This window comes from Colossoma macropomum, unplaced genomic scaffold (assembly GCF_904425465.1).
Source record: "Colossoma macropomum unplaced genomic scaffold, Colossoma_macropomum, whole genome shotgun sequence".
In the NCBI taxonomy this organism is placed as follows: Eukaryota; Metazoa; Chordata; class Actinopteri; order Characiformes; family Serrasalmidae; genus Colossoma; species Colossoma macropomum.
Genome location: NW_023494977.1, coordinates 40,001 through 66,092, shown reverse-complemented (window position 1 = coordinate 66,092; position 26,092 = coordinate 40,001). Strand labels below are relative to the sequence as shown.

At 40.1% G+C, this 26,092-nt stretch overlaps 1 protein-coding gene and 1 pseudogene across 1 annotated transcript; both read left to right on the top strand.

Moving 5' to 3' along the window:
- The first annotated feature begins 3,437 nt into the window (after nucleotides 1–3,437).
- On the top strand, nucleotides 3,438–23,276 carry LOC118800632 (deleted in malignant brain tumors 1 protein-like). Its single transcript, XM_036560894.1, has 7 exons — nucleotides 3,438–3,557; nucleotides 6,232–6,298; nucleotides 7,854–8,085; nucleotides 10,551–10,559; nucleotides 21,970–22,274; nucleotides 22,554–22,856; nucleotides 22,954–23,276. Exons 1-7 carry the CDS (start codon nucleotides 3,438–3,440, stop codon nucleotides 23,274–23,276), a joined length of 1,359 nt encoding a protein of 452 aa, XP_036416787.1.
- Nucleotides 23,277–25,635: 2,359 nt separating this feature from the next.
- The window catches only part of LOC118800631, a 2,047-nt pseudogene continuing 1,590 nt past the window's right edge, over nucleotides 25,636–26,092 (top strand).

Sequence of the window (26,092 nt, the reverse complement as noted above, 5' to 3'; positions counted from 1 at the left end):
CATGTTTAAGACATTTTTTTACCCTATTTCATGTAACTGAGAGACCACAGCAGCCACATTAGGGCACTAGCAGTGACCTCAGCTTGTCAGTACAGTGAAAATGCGCTTCACCAGAACTACTAAATTCACTGATTATTATTTCTCTGCTGCCATCTTGTGGAGAAGAAAATGTACTGCAGTGACAAAAACCAATTTTTCTGTAAGAGCTGAATTACAATTATGTGTGTCTTTAGATCATGGTTTCATTACACTGAGCTCTCTGTATTACAAAATCATTTTAAAAAGCAGCAGATTCCTCAATTCAAACAAGTAAAATAACATCTGTGAATAAGTTTAGTTTATTTGTAGCTTTACTGAGCGTTAAACTAGCATTTCTGTGTATCTGTATTCTAACTCAGAGCGGTGTATGTGAGATGGTTATCAGTGTGTGGATCAGTTCTCATTAATGCTGTATTACACTGGAGTGTTTCCTCTCTCTGAAGTCAGTCTCCTGTATGTTGGTGTGTTTCTCACCACACTGCTGCAAGCATCTCTCCTCACACACACACCTCTAGAGACGGAGGTGGAGTTCTGTTCATCAGCACTGACGCTCTTTTGATAAATATGGAGAAAGAAAAAAATGCCTCCTCTGATTTGTCACTGAAAATGTTTGATGATTTCCTCTTCTCTTTCTAATAAGGTCATAGTGAGTGTGATTGGCGGCTGTAAGGAGCTCTCTCTCTCTCTCTCTCTCTCTCTCTCTCTCTCTCTATCTCTCTATCTCTCTCTCTCTTTCTCTCTCTCAGTTTCTTCAGTCTCTCTGGGGGAGTGGAGGTGAAGCTTGTTCTACTGCTGAGTTGAACGGACTGTGTGCACATCAGATGGAGATGGACAGCTGTGTGGTTCTCATTCTTCTGTCCTCCATAATCACACTCACCACAGCTGGTATGTACTCACTCTTGCTACAAAAAATCAGGTATGTCATTTCAAATCTCTCTCTCTCTCTGTCTGTCTTTTTTCTCACTCTCTGTTTGTTGGTTTAGTTACTCTCTATTTGTCAATTTAGGCCTTATTTTATTATATTGATTGGTTTTCTGTGTTGTGGATCACTGACTCTGTACTTTCAACACTTGTTCAAGTTTTATTTGAGGGGCTTTAAGTCAAGAACACTTTAGGATATTTGGGAATTCTTTCTGTGTCTGATCTGTCATAATCGAGAAATTTTAAACTTAAACATGGACAGTAGGGCTCTTACAGTCTGAAGAGTCAGATCTATATAAATGCACTGGTTTTCATCATCATAAACATCATAAATAAAAAAAAAAATCAAAACTGGCTGTTTTTGCATGTTTATTTATTTACTCTAAATATTTTTGATATTGAAGCCTGCTTTTATCCCTCTAGATGGTACTTTTAATAAAGTAATCCTTTGGATTGGGGTACATTATACATTTTTAACAGGAAATTCTCAGCTCTGAATGTATCGACACATCACATGGTGACGAGATTGAGCTGTATGAAGCGATCAGTGATGTTGAGCCCTGTTTGTGAAAACTCTTCACATAAATTTCTGCCAAAAAGATGTGAATTTTCATACGTTTTGATGGGATTTGTATTGTAAATAACCTTTCATTTCTGTTTTCCACATATTTTCTCTTTCCATACTCACAGTTTATAAGACCTTCGGAAAGACAAAGTTAAGACTGTGAAAATTTCCACAAATCAGCCTGATTCATTTGACCTTGTTGTCATTAATCTGACTGATCAGCTTTTGAATGTGAATTTATTAACTTTAGAAAATAAAGTTCAGAAATGTAGTGTTGGGGGATTTAGGCTTGGAGGATGATCTCATCAGAATTCACAAATCAGAACTAATGAAGCTCAGGTGTAAATTACTGCATCATAGAGTTATAGCTGATAGAATCCTGAACTGCTAACCACAAGCTAATTTTACTGTTGTTCTCAGTGGTGGATGTTGTGGATAATGTCGGTGTTTGTCACATATAGGACTTTGATATAAATATGATGAAAAATAGTAATAAGGATCAGAAACAGATCATTTAACATAGCCAGTACCTGATCCAGTCCTTCTGTCTGTGGGCCTTTAGTGACTGTTACATATCATAGAACATACCTGAAAGCAGAGTGCCAGCTGTAAAGTTTGGTGGAGGAGGAATAATAGTCTGGGGCTGGTTTTTATAGTCTGTGTTGGGCCGCTTTGTTCCAGTAAAGTGAAATCTTAATATCACAGCATAAAATGACACTCTAGACAACTGTGTGCTTCTGACTTGTGGCCGCAGGAAAGGCTCTTTCCTATTTCAGCATGACAGTGCTCTCATGCACAAAGTCCATTAATAAATGACTGACTGAGCTGGTGTGAAAGAACTGAATTAGCCTGTGCAGAACCCCAACCTCAGCTTTCATCAGAACGTTAACTGTGAAACAGACCTTCTGCTGTTGTGGCAGAGTGGAAGTGAATCCTGAAGACATGCTGAAAAAATCTAGTGAAAAGTCTTCCCAGAGGAGTGGACACTCTCTATTAATGGTTTTGGAGTGAAATGTTCAACAAGCACAAATGTGTGTGATATTTGAATGTACCTTTGGCCATGTAATGAATATTTAGCCTTGTTCTCTCTCTCTCTCTCTCTCTCTCTCTCTCTCTCTCTCTCTCTCTGTTGTACAGTCAGTGTGAGGTTGGTGGATGGTGGCTGTCGCTATGCTGGGAGAGTGAAGGTTCTTCATGATGATCAGTGGGGAACAGTGTGTGATTATAACTGGAATATTAGTGATGCTGCAGTGGTGTGTAGAGAGCTGGGTTGTGGAGAAGCTGTAGACGCACTAAGCACAGCTCACTTTGGACCAGGATCAGGACCAATCTGGATGGATGATGTGGACTGTAGCGGGTCAGAGTCTACACTGATGAACTGTACATTCCCAGAATGGGGTGAAAATTACTGTAGTCATGATGAAGATGCTGGAGTCATTTGTTCAGATCAAATCAAATCTTCAGTACAGTGATTTTATAAATAATCCCTCAATAAACTATCAATTGAATTTAGGTCACAGTTTTGACTCATCACATGTTTTAAAACCTCATGTTTATGTTCAAATATTTGTTGTCTTTTATAGAACAATGAGCAGAATTACAGTCCAAGACAACCTGTTACCTAAGAGAGACAGGCAAAGAAAAGAAAGAAGTGAAAAGAGGTGAAGACTTTTAACCCCCTTTTTATTGAAGCATTAATAATTAAAGAATTTTACATCCTATGATAAAGAGCTAATAGTTATATTAATAATAATGAGGATCCCCAAAGAGAATCCACCCATCCACAAAGATTCACCAATGAAATGATATCACACCCAGATCACTGACAGATATGATACTTTCACCAGCACACCACTTTCTCTCAAAACAGGAAATGTTCTGAGTACTTTGGTAAAAAACAAACTCAACTCTAATGCGTGACTCTACTAGAGCTCGGAACAGTTTCAGAACATCCACCTCCTGCCCTTCAGACACCAACCTGAAGGACTTCCACACTGATAACTTCGCTTGTCCCACTAAAAAATTAGCCAAGGTACATTTATAACGCTGAGCTTTAGAATATTTACAGCCAAAGATAAACAGAGTCCGGGTGAACAGAAACCCCAGCCCTCTGAGCGCCCTGTCCAGGAGTTTGAAAAGAGGAATCAGTCTTTGACAGTCGGAAAAAGCATGAAAAACAGTATCAGGGTTATTACAGAAAATGCAAAGTGGTTGAACAGCCGGGTTAAATTTTGACACAAACCCATTTGTGGGTACAGCACAGTGAAGGATCCTCCACTGGAGGTCTCCTGACCGTTTGGGCAAGGGGCTTTTGTACAAGAGCCTCCATGAAGGCCGCAGACCCTCAGGGACAGAGAGGTGGGCTCTCCATTTGGAGTCACATCTCCCCTTCAGCTCATGCAAGTGCAAGTTTTTAACACAGCTCTGGTACAAAGCCTTCTTTCCAGCTGTTGAGAAAGGCAACTTCTGTAACCCACTCAGAGAGAGAAGCTGCCCCTCAGTAATCTCAGGCTCGGAAACAGAGGGGCTGACAAATAACTCTGGAAATAGCATTTCGGCCAATCCACCAGCCAGAGCACCAGCCACAAAAGCCTTCAGAGGTGGAGGCAAGGAAGCTTTAAAAGTATTGATTAGACCCCCAATCACTCTGTCTGATTTAAAACCAACGAGCTGCGTTAAAACCACAGCTGATCGCCACTCTCCCTCCCCCAAATCAATCAGATGTCGAATTCGTGTTACTCCTGCCTTCGTAAAGGCGGTAGCGATTGTGCTGAACTGGTGAACTTGCTGAAGCAGAAAGGGGTTAGAAAATAAAGGCTCGTCCAGACCATAATGTGCATCATTGTCCCTCGTCACTTTAAACAGCCCCCATGCCTTTAAAACTGAACCATAAAACCCACAACCAGCTATTCGCCTTACAATATTCCATGGCATGAGAAAAAGCTGTTTGTCATAACCCAGTCCACCGAAGTTCCGGAGCAATGCCAAAGCAAAATGAATCCAAGGGGTGCTGTCCTCCCCAAAAAGCAGTTTTTGTGCTGTCTGTAGTCGCATGGCCGTCACTCTGGCCAACCCCTGTATCAGCCCTTGACCTCCTTCCGCCAGGGGCAGATACAGTACCGCAGGTGGAAGCCAGTGATACCCATCCCAGAAGAAGTCTACAAAGGCCTTCTGAACACGATTCAGTAAATCCACTGGGGGGTCCAAAACAGTTAGCCTGTGCCACACCATTGAAGCTGCAAGATTATTAATCACCAGCACCCTTCCCCGGTATGATAACTGAGGCAGAGCCCATTTCCACCTCTGGAGTCTCCCCAGAATCTGTTCTCTCAGCCCTTCCCAGTTCTTCTGCATATATGCATCTGTCCCAAAGAAGACACCCAGCACTTTAAAGCCCTCCAGGTTCCAGGAGCACTGCTGGGGGAGCCGAGGTGGGCTCTCCTGAAGCCACTGTCCTAATAACAATGCTGTACTTTTGCTCCAGTTTATCCGCGCTGATGTGGCTTCCTGGAATTTTTCAAGGCACTCACTTACCCTCTTTACATCGCTCTCATCTCTAACAACAACTGTTACATCGTCAGTGTACGCTGTCAGTTTCACTGTTACACCCTTCTCTGTACTGGGCTTTTGGGCTGAGACCCCACGGAGCCGCTTACGGAGAGCCACTAGCAGTGGCTCAATAGCAATGGCATACAGCAGTCCAGAGAGACCACAGCCTTGACGTATCCCCCTGGTTACAGGGAAAGGCCTAGTGAGGCTCCCATTTATTTTCAACAAACTATACACATCAGCATACAACAGTTTAATCTGTGAAACAAATTTTTGGCCGAATCCAAAAGCCTCGAGTGTCCTGAAGAGAAAGGTGTGGTCTACCCTGTCAAAAGCTTTCTCTTGGTCTAGAGAAATCAGACCCATGTTGAGTTCCTGCTCTTTTGTATAAGCAAGTAAGTCTCTGATTAAAAACAAATTATCAAAAATGGATCTCTTCGGCACACGGAAAGACTGATCCGCATGGATTATCGAACCCAAGCACTTCTTCAAACGGTTTGTCAATGCTTTGGACAGAATTTTATAATCCACTCCAAGGAGCGAGACTGGCCGCCAATTCCATAACAACTCAGGATCACCCTTCTTGGGCAGCAGAGTTATTACGGCCCGTCGGCAACTGAGTGGAAGGAAACCAGAGTCTGTAGGTGAAGAGGTGAAGAGGAAAAAATAAAATAAAATGAAATGTGTAGAGGGGCAGCTAATAACTTTAAATTCATAAATCATCTAGATCAGTGACAATGTAAATGTAGAATTGTCATTTAGAAGGCACAGGCATGAATCTGAATCATATATCACATCAATGAAATAGAAATTTGTTAACTTATTTGCAAAATTCAGAAATATAAAGACAGTCCCAAAACATATGGAAAACATACTGGAAGTATAGAGACAAGAAAATTGAAAATGACAATTCATATATAGCGTTTGTAAAGTGTAGTATAGGTTAAAATCTCAACTTTTATTAAACTGACAGTACAGCTCTGTTTTGGTCCTTTGGAAACTTATGTGATTATAGACAATTTACATTTTCAGTGTTAATGAAAAGCAATTTTATTAACCTGCCACATTTTACAAAAATAGATATTTATAAACACTTTTCTATCATTTTCAAACATATGTGTTCTGTGATCTCTATTCACTCACTGCAAATATTTTAGGAGGAGTCAGGCTGGTTGGTGGTTCTCGCTGCTCTGGAAGAGTGGTGGTGCTTCATGGAGAGACCTGGTACACAGTGTGTGATGCTGACTTTGACCAGCAGGATGCAGAGGTTGTGTGTCGAGAGCTGGGCTGTGGGCTTCCTGTGGAGGTGCTGGGAGCAGCTGCTTTTGGCAGAGGGGAGGGTCAGGTGTGGTCAGAGGAGCTTCAGTGTAGAGGGAATGAATCTGAGATTTCCTTCTGTCCAACATCATCTTCTCTCAAACACAACTGCTCCCATGTCAGTGATGTGGGACTGGTGTGTGCTGGTAAGAGGGACATTTTCATTTTCTCATTTACTAATTTATCTTTACATACATGATGAGGTCTAAACGTGGAATCAACTGACAGGCTCACTTTGGTTTTGTTTCATATTAATGCAAGTAGTTTCCTCTCTCTCTTGCTCTCTCTCTCTCTCTCTCTCTCTCTCTCTCTCTCTCTCTCTCTCTCTCTCTCTTTCATGTGTGCTTGCCCTCCTTTTCTCTATTTCTTTTTTATCTCATTGATTACTGAAAAAGACATCATTTGATGGCTAACACAGCCGACTATGGAGCAAAAATCAGTGATTAAAAATAGTTTCTGCCCAAACTGAGCAGCTACAGCAACATTAGGAGTAATCTGAATAAAAACAAATTATAACTGTTGCATTTTATAAGTACAGTGTGTTAATTGGCATAATAACAACACATATATGTATCATTTGTTCTTGTACAAACTCTCACTTTAGTGTAATAGCTGTGTTAACCTGGTATGTGTTTTGTATACCTGTGCATCTCAAAAAATAAAAACAGGTCTGGTAGCGTAGCAGCGCGCTTATCAAGAAATTGCTGCTTCCACTTTAACAGCAAGACTTGAGATGTGTGGGTAAAAACAGTCTTCCTAATCTACTGTCGTCCGGACTTCAGTGTCCTCATCACTAGTTTTCGCTGTGTGCATAAATATCTGTCTCTTCTGCCTTCTGTTATACAGTCAGTGTGAGGTTGGTGGATGGTGGCAGTCACTGTGCTGGGAGAGTGGAGGTTCTTCATAGAGGACAGTGGGGAACAGTGTGTGATGATAACTGGGATATGAGTGATGCTGCAGTGGTGTGTAGAGAGCTGGGATGTGGAGAGGCTGTAGATGCACTGAGTGATGCTCACTATGGACCAGGATCAGGACCAATCTGGATGAATAATATGAGCTGCAGTGAATCAGCGTCTACACTGAAGAAGAACTGTAGATCAGCAGGTTGGGGAAAACATAACTGTGGTCATTCTAAAGATGCTGGAGTCGTCTGTTCAGGTAGGCTTATCTAAATTTCAATAATCTATTTAATGAGATTAACTTTTTCTTGTTGAATTTGCCCACTTGTATTTCTTAAAACATCACAATACAACTTGTCATGCATCTTTTTGTCTTTATAAACATACATGTTTTGAATAATCATTGAAGCTTTTGTACTTTTTAACAAAATAATTTCATCTGAGCATCATTATTTCACTTATCAAAAATGGCCTAATCTCTTTAATATTAGGAATCTGGCTGGTTGGTGGTTCTTGCTGCTCTGGGAGAGTGGAGGTGCTTCATGGAGAGACCTGGTCCACAGTGTGTGATGCTGGCTTTGACAAGCAGGATGCAGAGGTTGTGTGTCGAGAGCTGGGCTGTGGGCTTCCTGTGGAGGTGCTGGGAGCAGCTGCTTTTGGCAGAGGGGAGGGTCAGGTGTGGTCAGAGGAGCTTCAGTGTAAAGGCAATGAATCTCAGATTTACTTCTGTCCAAAATCATTTTCACTCAAACACAACTGCACTCATGACAGTGATGTGGGACTGGTGTGTGCTGAGTAGTATGTATCCTACACTGTTTTTCAGTGTATGATTTATGACCCTGATTTATGACCCTGATTTATGACCTGATTTATGACCCCTGTGTCACAGGCATGTCAGTTTTGATTGCCAGGTCATTTTTATGTGACAGTCCGATTTATGACCCCCCCTCTCTGTGACAGGTCAGTTTGAGGGACAGGTCTGCCTGGTGGGGGAGCAGGGTGTGGCTTACATATATTGTATTTAAGCGTTCTTCTCACAGGCGGATTGCATGACTATTGCAGCAAAATGTCTTCTGCAAGTTTAAATCAGACCGTTCTTAGCGTTTCTACAGCAACGCCGACTGTTAGTTCTTGTGGTAGTGAAACCAATTTGGAGTTTGCGCCGAGGAAGAGTCGGTATCGCGATGCATTTCATTGCCGGTCTCGCAAGTGTTTTGGGGATGCTAAGATTAACCTCTTTGATTCTCTGGCTTATGACATTTGTGGGGATGGTCAAACAGAATTACCGCCCTCCGCAATGTCTGTTTAAAGGGTCCCCCATCCATATCGAGGCATACAGCTTCGGTTTCTTAGCACTCAAGCCAACATTTTTGAGGATTTTCATCCATCAGGCCACCCTGACAATCACGGGCCTCTGTGGTATAGAAATGATCAAGGGCCGGACGTTGATTATGCACCGCTCGACACTGCCAGCGGTCCTGTAAACTACAGCCATGACGAACCAGCAGCGGCCATCGTGACATCAGACCACAGCATCTCGGGCCATTTCAGCAATACCAACACAGATGGCGATCAGCCAACACTATCCAACACATCAGACAACAACAACTGGTTGGACCATTTGTGTGAAGATTTTGCACGTGCGAATATGACTTTCCTGCATACACCGTTTTTTTCACCGGTACCAGCATGCATGGAAGATGATGAAACGCTCGTCGAAGCTCCTGAATGCATGCCTATACCCATATCAACCGAAGATGTGGATGGCCGAGTATGTGCTACAGGATTAAAACTTATAAAGTCTGCTGTCGTTGTAATCTTACAACATATCATAAACAACAAACTGAAGGAACCGTGTCTTGGTTGTGAAGTGGACCACCCCAGTCAACTTCGACATTCGTGTCTGTTTGAGCAGATATCTTCTTCTTTGAAAAGTACTATGACGATATAACACAGACATTGTTCACGCCTGAATTGAAACATGCTATTGCGGGGCTTCTAAAGTGTTTTGGAATACATCTGCCTCTTCAAAAAATTAAAGGATGCGCTGAAACAGTTGTCTGTGAATTGCAGAGCGAGCCATACATTGTGGAAAAGTTGCATGAAATAAGAGAAAATCTGGTTGATCACATATCTGGGGGATTTGTCGCTGACGCTGTTGATTGTTGGAAAGCTGGTTCAAACACCTGCAGTGCTGTTTACGACAAATGGGGAATGTTTGTGGATTCCAGGGCCTGGCGGGTCATGTTTTGAAACACCGTGTGAACTGCGAAATGACCAATTTGTTGTATAAATGTATTGAGGATTGTGTGGTCGATTTTAGACTCTTTAATAGTGTGTATGAAGTTGAAGCTAAACGTTTACAAAATTTCAAGAATCAAATGAGTATTGTCAAATCATTGTCAGATGATTGGTGCAACGTAACACAGTTATGTCTAGATTCTGACAAACCGCCTCATTTAACTGTCAGGAGGTTACTGTCTTTGATGCCTGAGAGCAACAATACAATGAAAATCAGTCATGTGCTTTGTCTGTGTACATATGTATTAGATGTTTGTGTCTTAGGTCTTTCAGCAAACAAACCAATTAATGTTTGTAAAGTGGTTGAAATACTTGTTGAATACTTGGTTGAGAAAAATGTTGATGTATGTGTGGAATTTCTTGAATTCATTGATGCATTGTGAGTTGTGAATAAAACAGTAAATCACACAAAATTTTGGGTCATTATTTTCAGTGATGGTGTCTGTGAACATGTCAGATCTTATGAGAGCAGCTTATTACACACCTTCAAATTCTGGTTCATTAGGTGGTAAAAACCGTTTGAAACAGGCTGTTTTAGAGGATAAAGGTGTGCATCTGTCTGATCAACAGGTTTCAGATTGGTTAGCTGGGGAGGATGCATACACGCTTCACAAACCCATACGGCATAATTACAAAAGAAACAGGGTTATAGTATACAGTATTGACTCACAATTCCAAGCCGATCTTGTTGATATGAACACGTATTCTAAGGAAAACGATGGTTATAAATATATGTTGTCGTGTACTGACGTATTTAGCAAATATGCCTGGGTCCGGTTGTTAAAAAATAAGTTGGGTTTGGAAGTCGCTAACGCATTTGCGTCCATACTAGCTGAGGGTAGAGTGCCTCAAAAATTACAGTCTGACTGGGGCAAAGAGTTTTTTAACAAACATTTTCAAAACCTGATGTCAAAAAACAAAATTATACATTTTGCTACAGGTAGTGAACTAAAGGCTAGTGTCGTAGAGTGTTTTAATAGAACTCTAAAAAGATGTATGTTGCGATATCTAACGGCTATAAATTCCAAAAGGTACATTGATGTTTTACAAGACATAGAAGTATAAAAATGAAACCAGCTGATGTGTCCAAAGACAATGAAACTATTGTGTTTAAAACGTTGTATGGTGTGAGAGATGGGCTAAACAAGAAAACTGTGTTTAAGTACAAGGTGGACGATGTGAGAATTTCTAAAGTCTGGTCTGTTTGCAAAGGGTTACGAGGAGAACTGTACACTTGAATTTTTCACTATTTCAGAGCGTATCCCTCGTCAACCACCTGTTTATAGATTGAAAGATTATGATGGTGATGTTATACAAGGTAGTTTGCAAAAAATAAATGTGTCTGGAGATAAAACATGCAAAGTTGAAAAGATTTTAGAGAAGAAAAAACAGGGTAAAAAAAATATGGTTTTGGTGAAATGGCTGGGGTGGCCTCCCAATTCAACAGTTGGATTCCTGAAAAGGATGTGGTGGATATACAAAAGCCTTAACAGATGTGTGGCTTTTGTGAATGCAATCATTACAACAAATGACAAACATGGGTGACAATGGTTTTTGTATTACTTTGCCATGCAATTCATCGATGTTGGTATACCCTGACAATCAAATTTCTAATTACAGAACAAAACTGGCAAAACCAATTGATTTAAAAGGTGACTGGGAAGTGGGTGTTTTAGAGTTTCAGTACCCACGGACGTGGAAAACATTTGATGAAGATGACGCGACATTTATGGTGATCGATAAAATCACTTCAAAAATAACAAAAATAAAATTACCTGTCGGATATTATAAAGACATATCCATGTTGATTGATGAGATCAATTTTAAACTATCATCACATTCAGTATTTATTGGTTACGATCAAATAAGACACAAGGTTTATATCAAGACAAGACCTGGCATAGGTTTAGTATTTGATGGAAAACTAGCTATTATCTTACGTCTAAAACCGGGGGAGATGCTAGAATCTGCGTCTAAAATGGTTCGAGATCAAGAAGGTTTTCAGAAACAGTACGCACCGCACCCAGCCGACATCTGTGGGGGTTTCTACACACTGTATGTTTACACAGACATCATCGAATACCAAACAGTTGGAGACTCCTTTGTGCTTCTGTTAAGATGTGTACATATATCAGGGGACATCCACGATGTTGTCACTGTTAGATACAACAAGCCGCACTACGTGTCGGCAACTAAGACCCACATTAGCGACATTACAATAGAGGTGAAAACTGATCAAAACCAACACGTCAATTTTTCATACAGGAAAGTGGTTGCAAAACTACAATTTAGACCTGTAAAACAACCAACCGGGTTTTAAAAATGGATGCATTCAATGCACACACTATGGACCCTGAATGCTATGTTTCTTACTACCAAAATCAAGCAGGCGGTATCATGCCTGGTTATGCAGGTAGTCCAGCTATGTACGGAGCTGGCTTTGGTGGTATTTTTAGAAATTTATTCAGAATGGCTATACCGTTGTTCAAGAGGCGGTTTAGTATAGCCAAACCGCATCTAAAAACAGTGGCTAAAAACATTGTAAGCGATATAGTCAGCAACGGTTTGACACATGCTATGCGAAACAACCAGGGCGGATCAGGCATGCTAGTAATGGCACGAAAATCTGTGAAACGACCCCCTGGAAAGAGGCGTCGTCGCCCTGCTAAGAAAACCAAGCGTGAGTTGAAAATCGCATCGATTCAAAAAGGAAGAGAAAGGGGAAACAGACCAAACAAACAATATTTTCACAGGTCGATGTGCCCTTGGTGATCGACTAATATCACAGAGTTCCAGTACCTACCCATACCGCAGTATCATAGAATGACTTGCCAATTATGGTCGGGATACCTTGGAAACTTTTTTCTGCTGGACTCTTTTATCTGGACAAAGCTGGACATATGGATGAGACAAACCCCATTAGAAACAATCTAGGCTTGAGAAATAGGGCTGCATTAACAACCGCTAGTAATGTGGTAGAGCTGCTGGCACCGATTCATAGCGACATATTTTTTCAGGAGAAATTGATGCTTAATGGTGTGGATATAAAAATACGCATGACGCATAGTAAGGATGAATTCTGTCTAATGCGACATGATGCGTTAGCTTACAAAGTAAACATTCTCTCAGCATCTTTATTTGTCAAAAAAGTGTCGGTATCACCAGCTGTAAGGCTAGGTCATGCGCAGGCGTTGCTGTCAACAACTGCTAAATACCTGATTGACAGAGTGTGTCTAAAAAATTTCTCTATACCAGCAGGGACGAGAGTTTCTAATCAAGAGAATTTGTTCTTGGGAACACTACCAAAGTCTATGATAATAGCAATGGTTGACAATGATGCGTTCACAGGTGCATACTATAAAAACTCATTTGCATTCAAACATTATGATTTAGAGTTTCTCGCTGTCTATGTAGATGGGCAACATCTCCTGCTAAACCACATCAACCCGACTTCCAGTCTGGTTCTGCTGTGCGTGAATTTTATCAGTTGGCTTTCGCATCTGGTAGACATCTGAAAAACCAGGCATTGCCTTTTGATAGAACAGATTTCCTACAGGGCTACACTCTGTATGCATTTAATCTTACACCTGATGAAGAATGTAGTCAACGTGTCTTTGGTCAAATCTGGGAATATAAGACTGGAGGCTCATTTCAGGCAACCCCTTCCACACACCATAAATTTGATTGTATATGCTGTTTTTGACAGTCATTGAAGTGTCTAATCAAAGACAAGTTTTGGTTGATTTTTACTAATGAGTACTTTAGAGTTAAACGCTTCCGGGTGAACACTGGCTTGCTGTCTACATAACTGAAGATCGTGTTGGATGCTTTTTTGACAGTTTTGGAAACCCACCAGAGAGGTTCCCTGACATGATCAGTGACTTTCTTAAAACATCATGCATAACACAGCTGTACTCAACTAGACAAGTACAAGACTTTGCTTCAACTACTTGCGGCCAACACTGTGTTTTTTTTTAACTACATCACCAAAGGGTTAAGTTATGAAAATGTGATGTCTAAATACTGTTTAGATTTGATAAAAAATGACAATATGGTTTTGACTTTTGTAAAGAAATTTTATCCATGTATTTGTAAGAACAAACTGTTTAAATGTGTCCAGCATGTTCAATCAGGACAAATGTTTAATGTATAATTGTGTCCCTATGTGATGTAATGGTTGATAAATAAAAACAAACAAAACAAAGAATGTCAACTCAGAGTCATTTATTTACAAATATGTAACACATCGGTGAAACATCGATTTAACACAGTATTATCTGAAATGTATTTACATAGTCATGATAAAAAACAATATGTTAAACAAATAAATACATAAACAAACAATCAAACAAAAAAAAACATTTTAGAAGCTTAACCATTTACTTCTGTCTAGAATGGGGGAGGTAAATGCCGGGGTTTCAACACTCCTAACAGGTGTTTGCGAAATGTCTTTTGTCGGTGTAGCATAACCAGCAGACTTTTTGTTTTTTAAAAAAACTATTTTTTGTCTGACATGTTTGTTTGGGATGGTAGAAAGAGGTATATTTAAAACAGCAAAGGCCTCTAGAAACTCATCCCACCTCGGCGGTCTACGATCATCGCTAACCCTGTGCGGTGTTGTGATACTTTTCACCAAGTCCAGAATGTGCGACCCAGGGACTGGACTTCCATACAAGACAAATTCACCCAATTCGTTCCAGGATGACACATCTTTTGATTTAGACATTTTATCTAAAACATACTGAACATTCCTCCTGCTTCGTGAGGGTACATTTCTAAGAACATCAGTGATTACATCATTTTTGTCATCAGTCTGATCAATGACATTTACATCCTTATTAACATTATCTGCGGGTGGTAATGACAATGTCTCCATATCCCCCTGTTTAGCAATGGTTAAATATCTCTGCAAAACAGCGGCATAAAGCTTTGCTTTCTCATGAGCGTCAAGATCATTCCTACCCAAAATATTTCTAATAGAAACATCCAAGTCATTTTCTACAATTTGTCTGATAGTCCCTTGCAAGTTCTTGCTCTTTAACTTATCCAACTGGTGTTGTGGTACCAAAAACATTTTCTCAGCATACTCCATCACTTCACTTTTGTTTGTTTGTTATCAAACTTGTTATAAATGGTATTGCGATGCTTAGCAACGGTAGAAAAAAACCTCCTTTCTGATTAAGTACTTTCCTCTTTTGTGAAACTCTGCCCCTTTTATCAGCAAATATTTTTATGGCCGTCTTCTTCTTCTTTAACATACAATGTTGCGTTGGTGTAAGAGGTATGTTACCAGTAAGAACATTAAGAGCTATTTCACACAGGGTTAAGATGAATTCATCAGATGCCGCCTGCAAAATAACCCGTCTCTGTGATGGTTTAGCATTAAATAAAAGTAGTGGTAGGTTTCTATATAGCCGGTCGGACATATTGATCTATCTGCGTTTTTTCTGAATATATACAACAGGACCGTTTGAAAGCAGATCCGTTCTGAGACGAAAGTCTTCAGGAGTCTTTGCTTTATAATCAATCATGAGGTGGCCGAATGGTTTGCTTACAGCATTTTGAAAACACTCCATGAAAAACTTTGTATTACCAGGGTACATCTGTCTACCTAATACACCGATCTGATTGTTGTCTCGAGGATTTTTAAACAATATGAGGTAGTTTGTGTTCAAACTAATTGTCCTACTAGACTTTTCTTGAAAAAATAAATTCTGTATTAGGTAAATGGCACTTAAATTTCGATGCTGTACATACTGCGTAAATACCTTTTCCACCTCAGCATTATTGCTAGCATCTTGCAGAACATCATCAATAATTAACAAATTATTTCTGTTAAGTGGCAGAAGTGTGTCATCATTTAGGGTTGTTGGTATCCCTTGAACAAAATTAATATTTCTTATTTTTAACATTTCATCATAAAGGGGTTGCCAACAATCATAAATGTATACTATGTTTTCTATTTTCTTTGAAACCAACTCATCAGCACGTTCAATCAACTGTTTTACAAAAAATGTTTTTCCAGAATTTGATGGTCCACTTATTACACAAGAAAAAGGGTGTTATAATCTAAAATCAAACCCTTCAACATCGCGCACCCCATGATAGTGATGAACACCTTTAGTATCCATAGGGGAGTGTTGAAAAATCAGACAACAGGACCCGTTTGTTGTATACGACTTTAAAGCGTTTCACCACTGACTTGTTTTTCAGCGTGAGGTTCTTTTTATTTCTTACGATGCCGTCTGCATGAGCCAGTATGTGTCGACTACCGTCGCGATTTACCACATAATGATCGACAAGACCAATCAGTGTGTCCAGTCTAATGACTTTTGAATTGTCAGAGTTTAGTGTGATGTCTTTTGCTTTCATACATGTTTTTCCGGTTGCTGTGCGATAACCGTGTGTCTTGGGCCCTCCCGAGCAGAACTCTGTAATGAAATCGTCACCACCAATTTCGTCTGTCAAATCACTTAAGTAGGGTCCCAGAGGGGGTTCCCAATCACCTTCACGAGAAACAAAAATAACACTGTCAGTATCGCTGTACAAGAGTCTGTCAGCTAATCTATCCATCAGATCGTACAGTTCTAAACGAGCGTGCGCTGTTGTAAAAGCACCGAGAAACACATTAATGTCACGTGTTGGGCAGCTGTCTCCAGCATAATAGCACCATTGAATCAGTGCTGTGGCATCAGACACAAATGAAAAGTGTTTAACGTCATATCCATCGCCAAATATGTGCTGTGAAAACTGTTCTGGATCGGTCAACAACTCGGACACTGCCAAGTTTTCCCTCATTGAAAAACGACCCCACAAGCTGTTTAACAACAATTTGTTAATAGACCGACGTGCTTGGTTAAGGCTTATCTTGTCAGGATTCAGCTGAATCTTTTCCTTTTCAAAATAATCCCTGATGTACTCGGCGCTCTCTTCCTCTGTGACAGCGTGTGCTGGATAACCGCTGGCCTCCTGCTTGTACTGTAAAAAAAGTCTTTACATACTCGCAGAACAACGTCTCTGAACTGTCTGGAAAATGCCAAACCTCATGGATTTTTGCCACCACATACCCTTTCTCAATAGCCTTCATCAATTCAATACTGACCCAAGCCCCTGTAATGGATCTATCTTCATCACTATGTGCACATGGTTGAAGCTGGTTTTCCTGCTCGGCACAAGTACGACAGAGTGGGAACATTAACTTACCATTACAGCAGTATGGTAACACAGGGTGTAGGAGTTTTCTTGGCAGATGTACGGTAGCCTTGACTAAACCATAGTACTCCTCCAGAGGTCGAAAATTTTTGAAAAATATTTGAAGATGACCTACGGGGTATTTTTTTCTAGCCTGACAGAATGGGTACAAACTAGTGAAATCCAAATATCAGATTTTCTCACCCTCCTTTGCTTTGTAATACAGTTTATATGCGTTGGTTCTGCCACCAAAGAGCGCATCTCTTGGTTTCAACCTTTCAGGTGGTGTGTAGTTAGACATGAACGTGGCTACACCCAAATCATCCCTCTTAGCTTTGGCCCACTCACATTCCCACATTACTTCTACATCTAGCTCATATGCTCGAACAAGGATCTCTACCTTGGTGTTAAACTGTTTTTGCAATTCGCCGTACAACACCTTTGACATCGTATGAGGCTGGTTCGGACTGTAACGACATTCATGACCATGATGCATACACCAGTTAAATTCTAAGGCTTTTCGTACACCACCCTTTTCATAATACCCATCTACATAATACACACCAAACTTCATTTCATCATGAGTTAGGGCGTGGTGCACATCAACACCTCTGGTTCTCTTAACATACTCAAGCCATTCAATTGAAACATTTGAGAACGTCTTGTGTTGGTTAATGTACGCGTTGTTGTGTGTCAATGCTAGTGTATCTTTGGGTAGAAAATATGTCTTGTACACAGCCATGCAACATGATGCTAATGTTGTATAATTAAATGGGTCTAGCTTTGTACACTGAATGAACTTGTCACGATACTTAATGCAAGCTTCACGAAGTAAAACAACATCGTTCCTGCCATAAACATACAACTCCTTTTTGAAATCAAACACACCACCAGAGACTGTGCTGTACCACTCATCAAACTGCTCTCTGTCCTTGTCACTCATCGAGTCATAGCCGTAAAAACTCTTGTCGGGGAATGGGCCCACATAGTTCTCATTTTGTGTCAAATTAAATTTGTGTGGAAAATACCCCTTCTCTGAACATGTTAGATTTAACGCTGATGCTGTATCAGCCAAACGCATTGGAATGAACGAGTATGAGTCTATGTAGCGCTGTTTGTACAATTCGTCATACATGGAGATGAGTCTACACCCCATCATGGTGATTTTGACAGCAATGCCCGCTTTACAAAAATATTCTAGTAATAGGAAACTGGCTGCATTGTGTGCTAACCATGTGTAACCCTGATATTTGGGGCTTCTAAACTCTCTGAGGAGTCGTTCTACACAGTCAGACCCTTCTGCTGTGAACTCTCTACCGTCAAATGTGATTGCGCAGACAAAGTTAGCTTCATGCTTACCGTTTTCAAACCGTGTCTCAAAGTCAAAGAAGATGTGAGACTCACTTGGTTCTTCTAATTTAATTGGCTGTATGTAACATTCATGTGTTGTATCTGATATTAATTCTTCAAGGCAGTGAATACAACATCCTGACATACACTTGTGGGGTTTTGGTTTAGTTAAACTAACATGATAACGTCGACCGCATGATCTACAGTATTTAGTCAAATCGCATGAGGACGCCATCTCCCCAGTAATAGGTTGTTGTTTCTTTTTCTTGTGTTGGTCATAACAATAGTCAGATTTACAGTAGTGTGAACAGTCATCACAATATTTGACACGTTTGGGTTTCTGGCTGCATTCTGTGTCCTGACACACATCCCAATGATATTTACAACTATGATCCCACGCATTAGTGTACCCCTTATAACAAAACTTGCAAACATACGGTACACCCATGAACGCTTTCAAATTCTTTACCAAATAATAATGGCCATCATGGAGATACAGAAACACAGTCCTGGCATGTGGTTTGTCTTTCGTTTGGTACTTCTCTAAACCACCCGAACAACACAACTATTTTAACACCAAACTTGAATTCGAAACGACCAATGTCATTAAACCCGACCTTGTGATCACGCATGTAACCAGCCTTTGCCTGTATCTGATCGGCTATAGTTTCTAACGTGTTATGTGGCGCATGTGGGTTCAGAAAATGAGCAAGACAGATCGCAAAACACAGATTATTTGAAATGTTTGTTGGACAAAAGAGATTCATTCTGTTCCTATCAATCACCTGATTGTGCGCGAGGTCACACACCTTACGCCGAACACCGCCATTTTTACTCATATCTATGGAGACTGTCAACACCAAACTATTGTCTGTTGTAATGTACTTGTTACTCTGCATAACCCTTTCAATTGCATCTGCAAACCTGTCAACGTTGTAACCATCTCTTGAAGACAACAAAGCATTTACATCAGATGTTAAACTACCACCTCTTAGGGTTATGTTGATTACACTACCATCACCAGCCATCACCCTGGAGAACGATACAATGTCTGATAGCATATTGTGTACATAGACAGTGTATGAGGCCATGTCTGTGGATGGAGCATCACGTAAATTCAGCGTTCTGTGTGGCACAACACTATTAAACCTATTTCTCTGCACTACAGTGTATCCACTTATTTCACCACCATTTCTCACCAACTGAACCACGTCATTACTAGATAAACCAAAGTTAGGAGCTGTTGGATCGAGTGTAGGAAAACTATGTGTCTGCAGACCGGTGCCTGTCTGTTCTCTGTTTAGGTGTAGCAAATTATTTTGCACCGGGTTTTCTAAGAACGTTAAAGCTGACTCATACTCATCATTTAAGCATAGCAGTCATTCACTAATAGATGTCTGCTCCCAAGCATCGGTTATGGCAGTATTATACATAAAATCTATGGAATGTCCATAATTATCACCGCATCTACGACGTGTTGTTTGCGGGCTGTGTATTGCGTCGTTTTTATTTGAGAACCATTTATCCAATGTGGTCTGTAAACCATCAGGTGCGATATAATCATTAACATTTGCGTTGTATTGATTGTATGTGTTTTTCAGATTAATACCAGTAGGTCGCTAACACACGGATTGTTGCCTGACTCCTGACACCTTTTAGACCCCATTATGTTTGTTTGTTTCTTTGTTTTACTAATAATTATTTAAACAATAATTTATGACGCGCTGATGATGTGGTTTGTTTAACCGCTTACCCGACGTTCGTGCTCCTGATTCGGTTTGAAACCCTCTCCATCAATGTCTCTCACGTCTTCCGATATTGGATTTAGTCCAGTATTAATTGGTCCAGTATCCTCGGCCTCATCCGGCTTTTCTGTGAAACTGTTCTGGTCCCACGTATTCAAAAGCTCCTCAGTCCAGACGACAGTGTCAACCTCCGAAACCGCTCCTGTCCGCGCCACATCACCACATGCAGTATGGTCACCGGTGTGCAAATCTGTAAACAGTTTAAGAAAAAACATTTACACACAACCGTTAATGTTAAAAATAACGTTGTAAAAAGTGCTCACTTTAATTAGTATTTTCTTACCCACAGATTTGTAGCTATCATCAAGCCTAAGTCATTTCCCACGTGAAACTGACCCGTTGTTAGTGCTCAAACATATCCTTGGACGTTTTCCGCGGGAAACAGAGCTATCATCGGCAGTTTGACTCCTTCCATTCTGTGGCGGACCCCCAGGACTGCTTGTTAAACAAGTCTTAAACATCGACAAAGCGCAGAGGTAATACAACACACACACAACAATGCTGTCGTCGGTATATAGGGCGAATGCAATAATGTATATAGGGTCTTTGCGAGCCGTTTTTATACACCATTTACTCAAGGCACTCCCCTTACTATGACCTGTTGAATACCTTTGTGTTTGATTGGTTTGGTTGGGTAGCCATAATGATGGTATCATATGAGACACACCCTCCCAAGCTGATCCGCCCACCCGACACACACACAATGCCTTCTTACCAGTTTTAAAGATGAAATTAGGCCTAAAAGTGTGTTAAACACTATTTTAAAAAAACCTCTATATGGTCTTACAAGTTTTAAAGTTTAAAGTTGCAATTAGGTCTAAAAGTGTATTAAACACTTTTTAAAACTTCTATCACACACACACACACACACACACACACACACACACAGGCTTGCTGGAACTTAATATTTGTTTCCAAAGCTAAATTCCGAAAAGGGTATTTCTTTTTTAATTGCTTCTAAGCCCCTGAACAGATCATCAATCTTATGGAAGAACCTTGTAGCATCATCCACTGACAAAACCCAAATAAAATTCAGAATCTCTCCAGTTGATTCTGCGCATGGTTTGTTGTGTTTTGCTTGTGTAAGTAACTGAAAACCTTATTGTAGCCTTTAGAAGTACAATTAGACTTTTATTCTATACACGTAAGAGTGACTCTCCTATCTTTACCCAGTGTGGACGTTGTCGTGTGACCAAAAGTCACTCATTCGTGTTTCCAGTCAATTTCTTCGGGTGTGAGAATGAATAGTGTAACAGCCTCTTTTTCATAGTTAAAACCGACAACACGATCTTTGGACAAATACCAACCTGGTCGCACTCCGGAATCTTATTTCTAGTACACTCCGGAATCTTATTATTGTACACACAGCCAGAGCAATCATTAACAAAAAGAAAAATAAGAAAAAACTAGCAAAGCAAATAGTTTCAATACGACTAAATAAATATTTCAAAATGAATTGTGTTTTTAAGATCTAGACTTTCTGGCACTTTTAACACATTTTGGAGACATACTGATAACAACGATTTAACCCCCCACACACCACCCTAAAACCCCTTTGGTTTTTATTCGTCTAGACATTCTGGCGCTTTTAACACGCTGGACACACACACAACACACATAGCTAAGAATCCACAATCAAACTACAAACAGTGAAAACCTACATGAAATGGTTCAACATTCACACCTGGGGTGAGGGGGTGTCGTAAAACACCCAACCCCAGGCAGACCTGTCGCTCAAACTGACCTGTCACAGAGAGGGGGGGGGGGTCATAAATCGGACTGTCACAGAGGGGTCATAAAAATGACCTGGCAATCAAAACTGGCATGCCTGTCACACAGGGTCATAAATCAGGTCATAAATCATACACTGAAAAACAGTGTAGGATACATACTACTGTGCTAGTAAGAGGTGTACCATCATTGATTAGTCTTACATTCTCTTGCTACACATGCAGTTTAATTATTCTTTCTCTCTGATTCTGTGTATCACTGTGTAGAAATCTCTCTTTTCTGCCTTCTGTTATGCAGTCAGTGTGAGATTGGTGGATGGTGGCAGTCGCTGTGCTGGGAGAGTGGAGGTTCTTCATAGAGGACAGTGGGGAACAGTGTGTGATGATGGCTGGGATATGAGAGATGCTGCAGTGGTGTGTAGAGAGCTGGGCTGTGGAGAACCTGTAGCTGCGCTGAGTAAGGCTCACTTTGGACCAGGATCAGGAATAATATGGATGAATGATGTGGACTGTAGTGGATCAGAGGCCACAGTAAAAAACTGTAAATCAGCAGGATGGAGTAGAAATGATTGTGTTCATTCTAATGATGCTGGGGTCATTTGTTCAGGTATGTTTTTCTAAATTTCAGTATTCTATTAATTTAGATAAAAATTTGCCATTCACATTTCTTTTCATAGCTTTTAATTTTGTTAACATAATCATTACAAGTTCATTAATAACAAATAATTTAGCCTTTTTTGTCTTTCAAACTTGATTATTTGTACTTTTTCTCTTCGGAGACATGCATGCTGTCATGGCAGAGTTATAAAATTAATATATTTGTATCTGGAAAAAAGCTGAACTGTCATTTTTATAAAGTCATTATGTTTCAACAAAATTCTATCAGAAGTCAAGCTACTTGGTGGTTCTCGCTGCTCTGGGAGAGTGGAGGTGCTTCATGGAGAGACCTGGTCCACAGTGTGTGATACTCGCTTTGACCAGCAGGATGCAGAGGTTGTGTGTCGAGAGCTGGGCTGTGGGCTTCCTGTGGAGGTGCTGGGAGCAGCTGCTTTTGGCAGAGGGGAGGGTCAGGTGTGGTCAGAGGAGCTTCGGTGTAGAGGCAATGAATCTCAGGTTTACTTCTGTCCAACATTACCTTCACTCAAACACAACTGCTCCCATGACAGTGATGTGGGTCTGGTGTGTGCTGGTAAGATGCAGATCTACTTAATTTAGTCTTACATGCTTATATTAATGTACTACATGTTATACTGAACATATTTCTCCCCCCCAACCCTTATGTACAGTCAGTGTGAGGTTGGTGGATGGTGGCATTTGCTGTGATGGGAGAGTGGAGGTTCTTCATAGAGGACAGTGGGGAACAGTGTGTGATGATGACTGGGATATGAGAGATGCTGCAGTGGTGTGTAGAGAGCTGCGTTGTGGAGATGCTGTAGATGCACTGAGTGATGCTCACTTTCGACCAGGATCAGGACCAATCTGGATGAATAATGTGGACTGTAGTGGGTCAGAATCTACACTGAAGAACTGTGTATCAGCAGGATGGGGAAAACAGAACTGTAATCATTCTAAAGATGCTGGAGTCGTCTGTTCAGGTACGCTTTTCTGAAATTCAGTAACCAATTTAGTCATATTAACTTCGCCATTCAAATTTAAATTAACAGCCATTAATTACGATACTTTTAAATCAAAATCATTAGCATTTCAGAAATTGTTGTTGAATTTTAACACTAGAATTTCTTAAAACCTTCAAAAACAATTTATCATGCATATTTTTGTCTTTAGAACCATGTATTTTCTAGGAAAAATAATGCAAAGCTTTTGAACATTTTATAATTTTTATATTAATTGTGTTATATCACTTATAAAAAAACGACATCATCTCTATATTCAAAATGTATTAGTAGTCAGACTGTTTGGTGCAGGGCTGGATAGTAATGGAATAGAAGTTACGGTGTTACCTGATCAGGATTAGAAAGAATTCGTAACTATAATCCGTTACAGTTACAGTAAACAAAGCAGTGATCAGATTACAGGTACATTATTAAAACAAAGTGATTACCAGCAGAATTACATTTAAAAGCGAACTCGTCATCTTTCACCCAAATTCACTGTTTTAACGATAACTATGTCACAGGAGTCGTGTAGATTTATAGAGTCTTTAATTTGGGGGGTAATGGATGGTCGTGCTGCCAGAAGAGAATTCTGAAGAATCTCCCTCACAGCAGCAGTTCATGTTTTTTTTTATTATTCAGCCAATCTGTTGAGATTTTAGTAAGTATTTTATTTTTATTATCAGAACTGAGATCTGCTGTGTTTTACTGAAGATTTCTGAATCAGTCATGTACCCTGATTTTCCACATCACCAGATTCTACAGCATCGGACTGATCTGATCTGACAGTAAACTCTACAGTAAAATCTACAGTTTAAATGTTACTATAAATACAATTTTTGAAAACCTTAACCTGACAGGTTTTAACTAACAGTCTGAAAAGTTAAGTCAGGTCTCATGGGTGCCATAGTTTCATTTTTATGTGTACATAAGGCTTCATGTTAGAGCGTCATGCTAGACTGAAGAATAGCATGACGCTCCAACATGAAGCCTTATGAGCCAGTGCAGCATTTTAGCAGATAGAACACAAATAATGGTCAGTCAGAGCTTTTAGAATTGACTCTATTTATACTTATTGTTAATAAGAGGTCTTAAAACACAGTTTCTACCAGATTGATCTTTTGATTTTGGCATAAAAACCACAGATTTATAATAAATCAGGTAAAAAAGTAAAAGTCCCAAGAGGGCAGTAGAGTTTTTAACTATATTGCATTTGATCCAGTGTACAGGATCATTCTACACTGATTACTTTTCCCCTGTGTTTCTGTCTAAGAGCTTTTAGTCACAGTGCATCCATTTAATTTTTTTTTAACTTTTTTTTTTGTTTGTTTTTGTTTTTTGATATTTTTCCAGAGGAGCAAAGCTTGACTTAACTTCAAGGTTTGAGTGTACATTTTTACAGTTTTACAAATTTGTCATCTTTATGTTTGAATTGGTTCCATGTTTTGCTTCTGGTAAATTTTACAGTTTCGCTAAATGTAAGATCAGGGACCATTTTTGTGAGGCATAATATTTAAGACACTAAAAATCTCTCATTCTGTCTCATAAATGAGTGACGTTTCTTTCTTTTGTGTGTTTAAGTTAAATTCTTTTTTAAAAAGTCTTATGTCATTATTTTTCTCTTTTCTTTATTTAATTATACATCTTTAATTAAGGAGAAGTAATCCAAAAGTAACTGAAAGTAATTGGATTACATTTACTTTAATATAGTAGTGCTTTTAATTAGGTTACACTTCTGAATAAGTAATCGGATCTGTAACAGAATATATTTTTGAAGTAACCCTCCCAAATCTGATTAGGAGTCAGGCTGGTTGGTGGTTCTCACTGCTCTGGGAGAGTGGAGGTGCTTCATGGAGAGACCTGGTCCACAGTGTGTGATGCTGACTTTGACCAGCAGGATGCAGAGGTTGTGTGTCGAGAGCTGGGCTGTGGGCTTCCTGTGGAGGTGCTGGGAGCAGCTGCTTTTGGCAGAGGGGAGGGTCAGGTGTGGTCAGAGGAGCTTCAATGTAGAGGCAACGAATCTCAGATTTACTTCTGTCCAACATCATCTTCACTCAAACACAACTGCTCCCATGACAGTGATGTGGGTCTGGTGTGTTCTGGTAAGAGGGGCATTAACATCAATTAATCTTACTCTTATTTAATTTACTAAATGTCATGTTTTAAATACCCCCCAATCCTGTGATACAATTACACAAATAATGAATTCACTCTCCTTTGATTTCTTAATAAGCATTAATGCAATTAAAACTATTTTCTTATTAAGTATGTCTTTGTGTTTTTGAAGCTGAGTGTACTCCTGAAATCTCTCTCTCTCTCTGTCTCTGTTGTACAGTCAGTGTGAGGTTGGTGGATGGTGGCAGTCACTGTGCTGGGAGAGTGGAAGTTTTTCATAGAGGACAGTGGGGAACAGTGTGTGATGATTACTGGGATATGAGAGATGCTGCAGTGGTGTGTAGAGAGCTGCGCTGTGGAGAAGCTGTAGCTGCGCTGAGTAATGCTCACTTTGGACCAGGATCAGGACCAATCTGGATGAATAATGTGGACTGTGGTGGATCAGAGACTACAGTGAAGAACTGTAAATCAGCAGGATGGGGTAAACATCACTGTCATCATAGTTTAAATGCCGGAGTCATCTGCTCAGGTAAGCTGCAGTTAGCCATCCCTTCCCCGAATTAAAATATGCTTAATATCATCATTACCATAATATCTGATACAATTTCCAAAGATTTTGAGTGACATTAACTTGAATCTTTTAAATCATTGGCTCTCAAATGGGGTTCCACTGTGAAAGATGTGAGAGGTGTGAAAA

Excerpts from the sequence above, each read along its gene's own strand:
- LOC118800632 (XM_036560894.1), top strand. The coding sequence starts at position 3,438 with ATGCGTGACTCTACTAGAGCTCGGAACAGTTTCAGAACATCCACCTCC. Across the intron at positions 3,558-6,231 it reads CCACTAAAAAATTAGCCAAG|GAGGAGTCAGGCTGGTTGGT; the intron begins GTACATTTATAA and ends CAAATATTTTAG. Across the intron at positions 22,857-22,953 it reads TGTGGGTCTGGTGTGTGCTG|TCAGTGTGAGGTTGGTGGAT; the intron begins GTAAGATGCAGA and ends CCTTATGTACAG.